At 39.6% G+C, this 13539-nt stretch overlaps 1 protein-coding gene across 1 annotated transcript in view; it reads right to left on the reverse strand.

The window, feature by feature from the left end:
- Positions 1-2994: 2994 nt before the first annotated feature.
- The window catches only part of cntn6 (contactin 6), a 41322-nt gene continuing 30777 nt past the window's right edge, over positions 2995-13539 (reverse strand). Inside the window, exons 15-22 of the mRNA XM_083770562.1 lie at positions 13159-13308; positions 12238-12308; positions 11480-11714; positions 11046-11161; positions 5271-5451; positions 4672-4784; positions 3693-3861; positions 2995-3320 (exon numbers count right to left, since the gene is read on the reverse strand). Coding sequence (XP_083626688.1) covers positions 3235-3320; positions 3693-3861; positions 4672-4784; positions 5271-5451; positions 11046-11161; positions 11480-11714; positions 12238-12308; positions 13159-13308 — 1121 coding nt within the window. The 3' untranslated portion in view covers positions 2995-3234. The remainder of the gene's footprint in view (positions 3321-3692; positions 3862-4671; positions 4785-5270; positions 5452-11045; positions 11162-11479; positions 11715-12237; positions 12309-13158; positions 13309-13539) is intronic.

Genomic DNA, 13539 nt, shown 5'->3' on the forward strand with positions numbered 1-13539 from the left:
GACTGATCAGATTATATTTGTGTAGTATAATTCACGATTATTCACGTGTAAACATCTTTAGAAATCAGATTTTAATTGCATTTCAAACCACCTGGGAAAATGGTTCAAATCTCATCAAGTGCAATACATGCTCCTTCTGAAGTCCGAACTGTCAGGGAGGTGATAACTTCCTTTTTAAAGGACAACTTTAGTTTTTTTCAACCAAGGTTCATGTTTTAGGTTGTTATTAGAGAAAGTAAAAGATGAGTGTTATTTTTTTTCCATTTGCTGCTTTCTTTCGTTTTAGGGATTTTAGCTGTTTTGTACAGGGGGGCGGGGGCATTCGAGCATGGTGCTAAATATGTATTTTTTTACAAAATATTATGGAGATTTATTTTTTTATTATTTACTATAGCCCTAATAAACCCCAGGAAATTACATCTGGCCACAAATAAATCACAGAATCTACTGAATGTGAAGGTAGCCTAGTGGGGGGAAGCCACACTGTGTGTCATAGGCTCAATGTCAGTTTGACACATTTAGTAGATCTCGTGATGTTTTGTGGCCAGATGAAATTTCCAGGGGTTTATTAGGACTATAGTAAATAATTAAAAAAGAAATCGCTATAAAATGTTGTAAAAAAATACATATTTAGCCCCATGCTCGAATGCCCCCGCCCCCCTGTCAAAAACAGCTAAAATCCCTAAAACGAAAGAAAGAAAAAAAAAGAACACTCATATTTTAGTTTCTCTAATAACAACCTAAAACATGAACCTTGGTTGAAAAAAACTAAAGTTGTCCTTTAACGTCATTCTGATGTCCAAAGTAGTTCAGAAAGCCTGTCTCAAACGGAAGGTTTTTCCAACATCGGAAGGAATATGTAGGCTACAATATTGAACTTTAGTTTCCATGTGCTTCTTTCACGGTTCAGAATTAATAAAACCAATCTGATTCCAATCAGGATACGCCACAAATCTGACCTGTCAGTGTGAACACAGCCGTAATGATTCTTTACACTGTTTACAGTAACAATCAAAACATTTAAATGAAATAACGTCTCTGATACTGTATATCAACAGTTAACATAACTAATTGGGACATTAACAAGCATGATTGAGACATTAACAAGCATATTGAAATAAAAAGGTGCAACTTAGAACTTACAACTGTATGTACAGTATGGTAGTAAACATCCCTGGTAGCTTGGATATGTTTGATCCATTTTTGTTATCACAGTGTTTCTGCTTCATACATTGCTGACAATAGCTGAAAGGAAAGAAATTGTTGTTGTTGTGTTTTTAAAAAACAATTTAAAGTTAGAATGACTCTTAATATATTTACCAGTAATAGTATGTGTGTGTGTGTGTGTGTGTGTGTGTGTGTGTGTGTGTGTGTGTGTGTGTGTGTGTGTGTGTGTGTGTGTGTGTGTGTGTGTTGTTTTGCACACTGGCTTTTTAATTTGCGTAATATGTTAAAACATCAGCTCAATAGTTTATTGAACACCTAGAAATAAAAGTGGTATCAAAGGGTGTATTTTTCTGTGTAGGAGTGTGCTTTTGGACACTGACTAACAACATTCATATGTCCACTTGACAGCCTGATTTAAAGGATGAAGAAATTGATTGAACCTCTTCAAACAGGATGCTAAGAGCATCACTCATTTCATGATGACAGATTTGAGTAGAGTCCTTTGCAGAGGGTAGTTCCATCGATTCAGACCTCAATAACAAGTGCTTCTCCTTTGTCCTCTTAATTTGTCTGTTTTGATGTGCCATTGCCCTTTTATTAATGTATTTTCGCTTTGCTTGTATGACTCATATCTGTCTCACCCTCATCTCAAATAGCACATTAAGAGTGTGTTTAAGCATGTGAGAAATATCTTGCGTTTGAAAAACGTAAACCTGTTTAGGTTTTAAAGCTGCTAAGGTATGCCCATTGAATTAAAAAATATATAGAATGAACATGATCCATACCGTAGCATCACTCGACTTCCGTATTAAACAGGGAAGAGGAAATACAGAAATCAATTAATTAGGGCTCTGTGATGCATTTGTGACACATTTGTTTGATGCTGACGTATAGGATTGAATGGTGTCTGTGGACATATCTGTACTATAATGTATTATTAACTATTAGCCTATGTCCATGGTCGTAGCACAACAAAATGTAAAAAACTCCCCCCCCCTCCCTACACTTGCTTGGTATCTAATGCACCTCCTGCCTTCACCTATTTTATCTGTACCGTGTGGTGGCAAATTATCTCCTTGTTACACTTAGATCAGAATGTAAAGAAACTATATTTTTAATTTTTTACATAAGTATGACACAAGTATGTCTAAATAACATTGTACTTCAATAAAAAAAAACTGCCCTTTTGCAAATTATATAAGGCAAGGCACCTTTGTCTCTAGTCTAGAGCAGTTTTCCTCATCAGCTTTTCCTTTCTGGCAGCATCCACTTTTCTATACCGTTGTGAGTAGTGATGACAAGTCAAGAACCAACGTTCTGGACTTGAGTTTAAACTTTAAAGTTGAGATCAGTTAAAGGAGAATTCCATGCTAGAAGGCTTTCTTACATTTCTTACCTTTCTTTGTAGTCGTTACGTCCCCACCAAAGAGGTCCAGGTGTTTTTTTGTGCAAAAACTCCTTATTGGCTATTTCCCCTACCATAAGCCCTCAGTGAATTGCATTGCATTGAATGGGAATTGAATGGGGCTATGGGGTGTTGTGCTAATTTTGAGCGATGGAAATAAGCAAATTAGCACAACACCCCATAGCCCCATTCAATTCCCATTCAATTCAATGCAATTCATTTAGGGCTTATGGTAGGGAAAATAGCCAATAAGGAGCATTTGCACAAAATAACACCTGGACCTCTTTGATGGGGACGTAACAACTACAAAGAAAGGTAAGAAGGCCTTCTAGCATGGAATTCTCCTTTAAAACATGATGGGAAACCCAAAAAATGCTCCAGTGACATATGCATTCATAATAATCAAAAGTAAGTGGGCTCGAACTAAAGCTAATAATAACCTTCATTAAGACTTGAGCATCATACTGGTGCTGAAATCAAAGGTGATTTTAGTTTTATCAGTATATGGCTGTTGCAAATGGTTCCACAGTACATTTTGTGGTTACAGCCCATTGCTGAATAATGGTTTATTACACAATTCTGAAATGTAGAAGCAACTTTTAAAATATATGGATACATTGCTCTAAATAAATTAAGGTATTGTAATTTCAAGGTATTGTAATCTATAAAGTCAACATTGAACATATACAAAACATTAAAACAAATATCTTTCTTGGATCTGAATGAACATGTCCTTTTGAGTTGAGACCTGTAAAAGAAGAAAAGCAGGCTAATATTAGCTCTAATGGCACACAAACCTAGTCAAAAACAGTCAAAAACATGCCTCCGTCCAGGTCTCACATAGAGCTTTAGCATCGAATAAGCAAAATTAAGATCTAGTATGCACGCAGATGTGAAGTTGCTTGTAAATATATCATGTTACGACACTGGTTCTCAAACTATTGGACCCTGGCTAAGGGCCACATTGAGAAATGGATTAAAAATGTATATTATTACGTTTGTTTTATTAAATAGTCTTTGACAATTGACAATAACGACAATTGGTTAAATAGCACGACAATCTTTTCCCCCTCTTTTCACTTTGAAAACCACTGTAATAAGAAATGCTGTAGTCTCTTACTTGACATCTTTGGTATCCGGATGGGACCGCTGCTGCTGCCATCACCTCCGTCCGTGAGCGCTTTAATCTCAATGAGGTAGTCCTCTCCAGAGGGAATCTGCAGCTCCACGCTGGTCTTATTGGTCTCCAGCACATTAGTTCTGCCATACCAGTTCTGACGGTACACAACCTGAGGATGATAAGTTCCCAGAGCTATCATTCTAAAATCCTAAAAATCTGAGAAATTCAGAAGCCAACACAGTAACATTACAGTGAAAAGCGATTCAAGCTGCTGGCAGATACCTAGATTGGTAGAGCATTGTGTGCAATCAAATACCATCCTCTATATACTGTACAGTACCTTTGTGTATTGCATTCGTGTACAGTATTTCAGCTTAGTGCAAAATACCAGATGTAATCATGGGTTAACTTTCATAACAGGTCAAAAGAAACATACCATAATAATAAGGCAGTGAGTAGCCAAAATTCACTGCAGCAGATTAAGTCTTAGAATGGAGGAAACAATATATTTCTTTAATTCACTGAAGCACCATCGCTGAATTATTAAACTGTTCTGCTCCACACACACTGTAGACCTTACAAAAGGGATTTCCAGATTCTTTATCAAATGTGTTGACAGAAATGAGCAAGTTTATGTATCTCTGGGCAATTTGCAATCATACAGTAAAAAAAATAAAAAGGTGAATCACATTATCAAAGATACTGCTCTCTTTTACATAATATGCAAAGTGAATAATAAGATTCATTGTTGTGCTGGTTGGATGAAGCTGAATTCCCTCTGTGGCATGATGCTATTCAGTTTATCACCTGGAACAGATCTTTTAATTTTGAAAGGCCAGACAGGGCCAATCCATAATGTGACACTGGAGTGCTGCAAGACTATCTTTCCACTGCAATGAGAGAACCATTTATTGAGGTGACAGCTGCTGAGGCTGTATTTGTTTCCCCAGTTCCAGCTATTACTCTGACAAACTCTCACCTTGTATCCCGTCACCTCAGACTCATTTTCCATTGCCTTGACATGTTCCCAATTTAGAAAGATCTTGGAGTTGGTCAAGTTCCACTCAATATTCCCAGGGGGCTGACTTGGAGCTACAAGATATGTAATTATACAGTCGCATGTTACTAGCAAATACAGATAATTAATTCCAACATTATATCATTATGTTTAAGGTATTTCAGTAATCAGTCTTTATTTAATCACCCTGTATTTCTGTAAAATTAGCATTTAATTTCCTAGCATGCTTTCAATACATCCAAAAGCTAGGCATGAACATGTCATGTCAAAATTCTGGAATCGGATTAAATCAGAATGTCATCTTCACAACACCTCAAAAGAAGCATACTGTAGTAGTACAAATGTCTTTCTATCTTTCTCAAACAATGGTTGGTGGCAGTAATGCTTGTTTAGGTATAGTTTGCTTGATCTCTTGTAGCATCTATAGTATACAGTACATGTAAATGAACTGTACCTGTTGTCACTTATCAGATATTTGCTTTACCCATTGGTACAGTACCCCCCAAAAAAATAAATAAATAAAGCATTCTGATTGTGTTCTGTACCAGCTGTAGACTCACGTGGTTTTTTGGTGGTAATGTTAAACACAGGGGTGGAGGGTCCCAGTCCAGCACTGTTCAGGGCCCTGACTGAGATGAGATACGCTGTGCTTCCCTTCAGGCCAGAGAGCAGGGCTGCTGTTTCCTTGACCCTGACTCTTTCTGCTTCACTCTCTAGAGTCCCATCTTCCCAACAGAGAACCTGGCCCAAAACAAACAGGAAAATAGCGGCAGTTATATTTCTAGACAACTTAAGTGGGAAAATAGCCTGGCTACATCCTCCGAATCGCTAGCCACGACCATAAAAACAAATGCTCTGGCGAATAATAGAGTGAAACGAAATGAAATTTCACGCTTAGTGTCAGGCTACTAGGCTAGTGGCATGTGGCACCTAACGGAAGACAAAACACAATGACCCAATTACTGTCCGGCTAAAGCGATACTTTGCCCATTTTAGACATCGGATTGTTTACTTGCGGAGTAAAACATATACTTTTATTCAGCAACACAGCAGGCAGGACATACGTTTCGACCGTTGTCCGAAACGTTGTATGTCCTGCCTGCTGTGTCGGCGTGTCGCTGAATAAAGCTCTTCTGGAGCATAACTATCCCATGATAAACCTTTTGTTTGTGTAGTGTCTAGAATGAGTAGTGGAAAGTCACTCATTCAAACACACTTCAACAAGCTTTTTTCACAGGATGTTATATACTTGATAAGTAACATCCCATTCTGTGCCTCTAGTGACAGTTGGATTTGACATCCCCACCAATGATGGCAGGTAAATGTTTGATCTTGTGTACCCACAGCCCCCTTGGAGGTGTCGTATCTGGACAATAATCTTTATACTATATCATGCTATAATCAACTACATTTCCGTGCTAAAGTCAAATGTTACTGCACTGATGCTAAGTAGGCCTAAGTCAATTGTCTATTCAAGAGACGCTAGCAGTAGAAATGGTACCATCCTGTAGTAAAAAAAAATATTCTAGTATTGTGAGCTTAGTCAAGACCAATATATTATGGGGACATGGTGTGTAAGGTGTGTCTTGTAGTCCCAAAGAGTCCAGCTATGAAATTATTTTATTGGCAGTAAACATGCATCACAAATGTTGAAATGTGGATCATCATGCTTAGTTTTTTGTTGCAGTTAGTGTAACCTTTTAATCACACCTTAGTGAATGTTGTAAATCTGATTATTTCCGCAAATGTTCATCCAGATTCCCAGAATAGGGACGCTATGATTTAAGTGTTCAACTATAATGGCTGGCATTAGGGAGACTATCACTGAATGCACGATCGCTTTCACTTCAAAGTGTGCACCTCACTTATCAAGTAGTCTGGTGCATTTCAATGTCTTAAACAAGAGACATTGATTATCAGTGTTTATCAGACATTGGTATATCAGTGTTTTTCTCCATATTACAACTATTCTCATCACAAAGGGAAGGACACAATTTAAAGAGATGATGTTCTGGTGTCTCCAAGGTCTGCTATTCTTGCCTAATGTTATCAGAATAGGGACTCTGGGTTCATGTGGTTAGAGATCCCTTTATCTAATAAAAAAACACTATGTTGGCGGTCAAAGAAGGCTAGGGACACAGGTGCGCCATATCCAATCAACTCAAAACTATAATGTAAACATAACTATAAATAATTATATCTATTATTATTATTTATAGGTGCTATAAATAATGGACTGGTTTATTGTTATCCCTGTCGTCTAAGGTGACTTTTAAAATTGAAGGCCGAGCATTGAGCATATCATTATTTATTTTTCATAGTAAACCAGTAAGACGCCCTGAGGGCACGCATCCGCCTGGGTGACGGCATGCAGCAGACTGCTGGGCGAGTGCTGGCACTTTGGAATGGACAGTCAGATCAACATATGGAATTAATTCTGTACTGGCCATATATGGAGCGTGTCTTGAGTGTACAGGGTTTGATGAGGTCAGATCAACATATGGAATTAATTCTGTACTGGCCATATATGGAGCGTGTCTTGAGTGTACAGGGTTTGATGAGGTCAGATCAACATATGGAATGTCAGAACAGGAAGGACGGGTGGGGAGGATCAACATATGGAATGTCAAAACAGGTCAGCTCCATATACAGTATGGAGATCTAAGGGTTTGAGCTCAGAGCTAGAGTTGCTGGCCGGCTCCATATATGCAGAACTAGGTGATGATCCAGTCTTCTCCATGTATGGTTATCTAGGGTTAGATGAGGTCAGTGTTGTGATCTTCATAATGGAGATGGCCATATATGGTGGCATGACGTGTCACGAGGCGTGATGTCACGTGACCATACATGTATATGGAGGCGTGATCATATGGAGGCATGATGCCACAAGGCATGACCATACAGTATATGGAGGCGTGTCACGAGGCGTAATAATCATCTGATGTGTTCTTCCAAACTAAAAGTGACCTGATTAAAAATCTAGACACAATCAGGAAACGAGAGACGTAAATGCATGTGGATGGAAATGTTATAGCATTTGCACTTACAGTAGCAATGCGGCCACATCTTAGTTTGACCACCTCCTAATGTGACTTGAGTGATCAGGTTACTATCTGTATTCCATGCATCCTGGATATTCTTACGCCCTGGACATTTTATACAGCTAGCTTTATCCAGACGTGTAGGCTATGTGTAAATTGGAATTTAACCCATTCTGACCTGAGATCAGATTCATACGAGTTTTCCACTGGACACACACTGGTCTGATGAACCCATTCTGACCTGAGATCAGATTAAAAAAATGTCAGTTGTTCTTCGATTTTTCAAAAAATAGCAGACCTACAAGCTCGTATCGCGCCACTCGGTGGCGCGATATGAGCTTGTAGATCTGCTATTTTTCAATAGCTAAAGCATAACATGATGCTGACACCAAAATGGGTGCCCGTTCAGAATGGGTTAAGGCATTCAATCAAAAATCCTTCAAGAGGCTGCATTTATTTTGTTCTGTTTTGATATTAATGATGTGTTCATTTAACTCTGAGAGTATACAAATGTGGTTACATAATATGTAGAGTTAATTGAACACTGAGGCTGCAGGCTCAGTTTAAAGCACAGGCTTTAAACAAAGGGGTTGCAGCCCAGGGGGCCTGGCAGGCCACAGGCGTCAATCAATCAGGCTCTAATTTTATTTTCTGTCACAGTCTTTTCCATCTCGTAACTGTGTGTGTGTGTGTGTGTGTGTGGGAGCAGGCGACATGACAAACAGAGAGAGCGTCGGGCACAAGGCAGGCTAATGAACAGTCCACTGGGGCCTGATAAGTCAACAAAATATATCAGCTAATGAATGGTTTTCTGTGAATGTATGTGTTCACTGTAATTGTTGACAAACGTATTGCAGAAGATATCAAGCATATCAGGAAACTGACCAGTGATTTCTTAACAATATCCAATTCCTCACAGAATATGAAATTCATTCTTCAGCAATCAGTACAAAATAATTAAGTACTCAAAAGACTTGTAAAATGACTTACTTACTTACTTTACTTATGCCTACCAAGGGAATGACCCTTTTCAAAGAATGTATTAAAAATTAGCGTAAACAATGTGGCAAGGGAACAATTACAGATCATAATGAAAAGGAACATCAGACACATAATTGCCATCACACACATTCGACCATGAGAAAAACATTACATTTCTTTAGATCGAAAATCAAAAAAGTTTCTAAGTGTAGCTATGTTTTAACAAATTAAGCTCTCAGCAGCTGAATGCCAATGCTATACAGTATATACATTCCAAACACAAAATTAAGACATTTGAGTAGTACTGTCTGATCATTGGTGTACGTGTACGTATTGTGTAATAACGATTGTTGAAAATGTCTGTGCCGCCTGTGCTTTCCCTCATCAATTATTATGTTGAAAGTGTGCATATGCTATATTTGTATTAACTTGTACTGTACTGTACATATCATATCATGATGGCATTTTTCAGCTGGTTTAGGATAATGCATGGTGGTATTTGGCGAAAACAAGCCACCTTCAACTGCCCATAACTTTTAAGGGATTATCGCGATGGCACATTTATTTTCCCGACTCTACAGCCTCTTTCAAAGTGATTGGTGGATGGATCTTTGGGAAGAATAATATTCCATGATTTTTCAAAGGTTCGTGAAAATGTCCGGAATGTCTGGCAAGGGCAGGTATAGACAATGTCATTTTAACTCTGGAAGTTAATGGGTTAATTTACTCATCTTGAAACTGGACTCAGATAATACTCTCTAGTCTACCTGGTACAGATTCATTCAGTATTTAGCAGAAAAAGTACACAGGGGTGGCACAGTTGGTAGTGCTGTCGCCTCACAGCTAGAAGGTCCTGGGTTCGATTCCCGCTGGGGACGCTGTGGGAACTGGCGGCGTGTTCCCTCCTCCGCGTCATCAGTGCCCATACCCGAGGCGGGGGTTGGCGATAGGGCCTTTCTGTGTGGAGTTTGCATGTTCTCCCCGTGTCCCCTAGGGTAGATACCCTCACAAAAACATGCCGCAATCCTGGTCACTAAACTACCTCCCCCTGGCCATCCGGGGTGCCTGATGGAGGGGAAAGGAACTGGTCGGAATAACGTGTCCCTTCCACGCGCTACGTCCGGCCGGGGAAATTCCCCTCTGTCAGGTGAAAAGAAGCAGCTTGGACTCCTCATGCATAGAAGGAGGCATGAGGTCAGTCCGCTGCCCCCCCAGGTTGGCAGAGGAAGTGTAGCGCCCAGGATTACATTAGATAATTGGCACTGGGTGAAAAGAAAACTGGGTTACAAAATCGTGGGATAAAAAAAAGTACACAGAAGATAGAACAGCAGAGTGTGTGTGTGTGTGTGTGTGTGTGTGTGTGTGCGCGCGAGCGCGTGGCCGGGGGCCTCATTTTCTGAAGAACTTTTACGGAAATGTATTTCTTGAAATTCTTCTAAAATAACTAATATTATGCAAGAGAACTTTTGAGTATTTGATGCCAAGTGAAACCACAGGGGAGCTCTACTTTCACTATTCTGCCATTGACATACTAGAGAACTTATTATAGTGATCAAAGTTACTAATGCTTTTTCAACCATTTCACCAACATCAATCATGTTGTCTATGAAGCCTTTCTTTTCTTTTATAACAATGGCATCCTCGCTAACACATACTTCCCAAAATATATACTGCAAACCTGAAATCTTCATGCTGTGCTACAAGTCGAACAAATAGTCACATTAATCATTGCTTATTGCTAACCACAACATTTCCTAACCACATATTTTGTCCTTCTCTCCAACTGCAATATATGTACAGTATGTCTTCATAATTTACACAATCTCAAATTTGAATGCACCAATACTGCTTTTTCACTGAGAACAGCTGCACTGCTTCTCTTGGATAAACCTCAAATCATCTCCTCACTCTAGGCCTTTTGAGTAAACGCAATGCATTAACTACATGACCAATGCTATCTCCCTTTAGAGTTTCAACATCCATAGCTAGGGAAGGTGTTTGTTTATCCTGTAGTGAATGATGTTCACACCTTTACAGCACTCAGGCAAGTTGGTGCGCTGGGCTCTGTGGGAAACTGGAGCAGCTGTGAACAAACCCCTTCGTTTCCCCAGATTAAACTGTGAAAAATCTGCCGCTCAAACACAAGCCTTTCGTCAGTGTTGAAACACTTCACACAAACACCATCCACAGTCACCTTCTAATGAATGACAGCTTATTGTAGCGCCAATCATTTAAAGATTAATGTCTGATTTATTTTTTCCTCCAGTAGGAATTTTATTATTATTATTATTTTAGGTATTTCTTTATTCATACCTCATATCCAATGATCCTCCCAGTGCTGGAGCCGGGAGGGATGGGCTCCCAGTACACTTCAATCTCAGAGGCTGACACGAAACGCACCCACATACTGGACGGAGCCTCCAATGGCTCTGAACACACACACACACACACACACACACACACACACACACACACACACACACACACACACACACACACACACACACACACACACACACACACACACACACACACACACACACACACACACACACACACACACACACACACACACACACACACACACACACACACACACACACACACACACACACACACACACACACACACACACACACACACACACACACACACACACACACAATTGAATTATGAATTCCAGATGGCAAAAATAGAGAAGGTGTACATTTGCATATTGGAATTACGTAACAGGTAAGTGGGTATACCTTCTTCTGCAGAATACACGATGACCACAGAGCTAAAAGGTCCTTCACCCATGCTGTTGAAGACTCCGACTCTCACTTGGAACTGGGACAGCGGTGAGATGCTGTCATTCCTGTAAGTATATCTGGACGCATCGGCCGATGCTAGCACTGTCTGGATCCAGGTGCTGGCACCGAGTGGGCAGAAAGCCACAACATATCCAAAGTCCTCTCCATTTTGCTGTTCCTCTGGAATTGGCTAGAGAAGTGAGAGACATGATATCCCTTCCTCGTCTCTGTTACACAGATTAAGTAGTTGGACCTTATGAGTCACTTTTTACACTCAGAGTTAAAATAACACAGTGGATTTTACTCTGTGTACTTAACACATGGGAAATGCAGCTGACATGTTTACTAAAGTTTACCTTATAAAACAAGGCATTCAAAAGTGCAAACTTGGCACTGTTTTGTATTGAGCAAAGTTTGTATAAAATATTCAAATTAACTACATACCGGTACTTTAATGTCCTTCAATGCGTAATTCTTGATTTATGTATACGCAATTGGCATTAATTGGCTCAGTATCTTTTATGATTTACACCACACGGGAAACAGCAATCTGCAAATCACTACAGCTCTGCTTTTAATTAAAAATCTGCTCAATTGAAGTCACAGTGCCACACTGCTGCAAATGATTCTAACAAAATCCCATTCATGTCAAAAGATGTGAAACACAGTCTGCCACAATGAATGCCACCATTTCATGCCTGTGATCCTCTCACCTCCCATATGATGACAAGCTCTCCTCTACTTCCTCCACCTCCACTCACGTTTACGGGTGCAACTTCTGGAACTACATAAACAATGAAAATAAAAGCGGGGAATTCATGTCATTTTGGTTGTAACTCCACACTGTCTAAAGTGATAGAATTTTAAGTAGACAGCTTTGCCCAAGTTTACCTCAGGTACTGTATGGACAGCATCTTATTTCCATAAGACACTATAGTTTCCAACTTTCCAGGTTAATCACTTAGCAGGGGAATCATTATGCATGATCTGACAGTGGCATGACCACCCATGTATGCTGCTGCTCATAGGCAGGCACAGTATATCGTCTCCATGTGTGAGACACCACAGGGGACCTGCTCCGTTCTTGATTGAACCAGCAGGATGGAATCTGTCGCCTCACCCGTTCAAAAAGAGACGCTGTCATGCCATTGCTTTATGGCGTGCATTGTGTATTTGATATGCTTCGTCTTGATGCAGACATTAATTCAAAGTGGCAGAATTTGCAGTACTGGTGTAAACAGAAGTGTAAGTATGAGTGCTTAAATGCTTAAAAATATAATGCCTCTTGAGCCGTGACTTGTGTCAATTATTGCTAGCACAGTGAAAATATGGTAGGAACCTGTCATCACAAACAGATGTATAAATTACAGTAACTCTAGTCTTGTCTATTCCGTTTGCTAAATCAAATCAAACATTGTTTGTGTCAATCAGGCTATGATTTCTTCTTCATTGAGTTGGTTAACAATGACAAATCCTCATTAGCCATGCAGTGGACTGGTGTGAAAACCAGTTAAAATTGTAGGATTAAAAAGAGCTGTCATACAGAGAAATAAATAAAGCAGACTGCAAACTCACATTTCCTCACTGTGATTGGTGGTGTTGGCAAGAAGTGACACAATGAATAGAGGGGTTACCTGCTGCTTTGGTTCGGATCTGTGTCGATGGCATGCTGGCTTCTCCTACACCCACACTGTTGATTGCTACGACCCTGAATTCATAGTCCACCCAAGGGTTCAAATCTTTCACAGTTGCATGCAACATCTCTCCACGCACAGAATCAGGAACTAGGATTAAAGAATTTAGAATTTAGATATCTCAACTAACCAATATAGTACAAACACTAAATGCAGTGACATGACATTCAAATAGACATAAAAATGAATCTTCTTTCTAACACCATTATACATTTTGGCTAAACAGAATCATCAACTCTTTTTCAACCAAATTACATTCCCACATGTGAATAATAATATAAAGGGTCATGGTTGCTGCAAAGTACTTTTGATGGGGGTTTA

This window comes from Protomyctophum parallelum, assembly GCF_964188405.1.
Source record: "Protomyctophum parallelum genome assembly, chromosome: 8".
Taxonomy (NCBI): domain Eukaryota; kingdom Metazoa; phylum Chordata; class Actinopteri; order Myctophiformes; family Myctophidae; genus Protomyctophum; species Protomyctophum parallelum.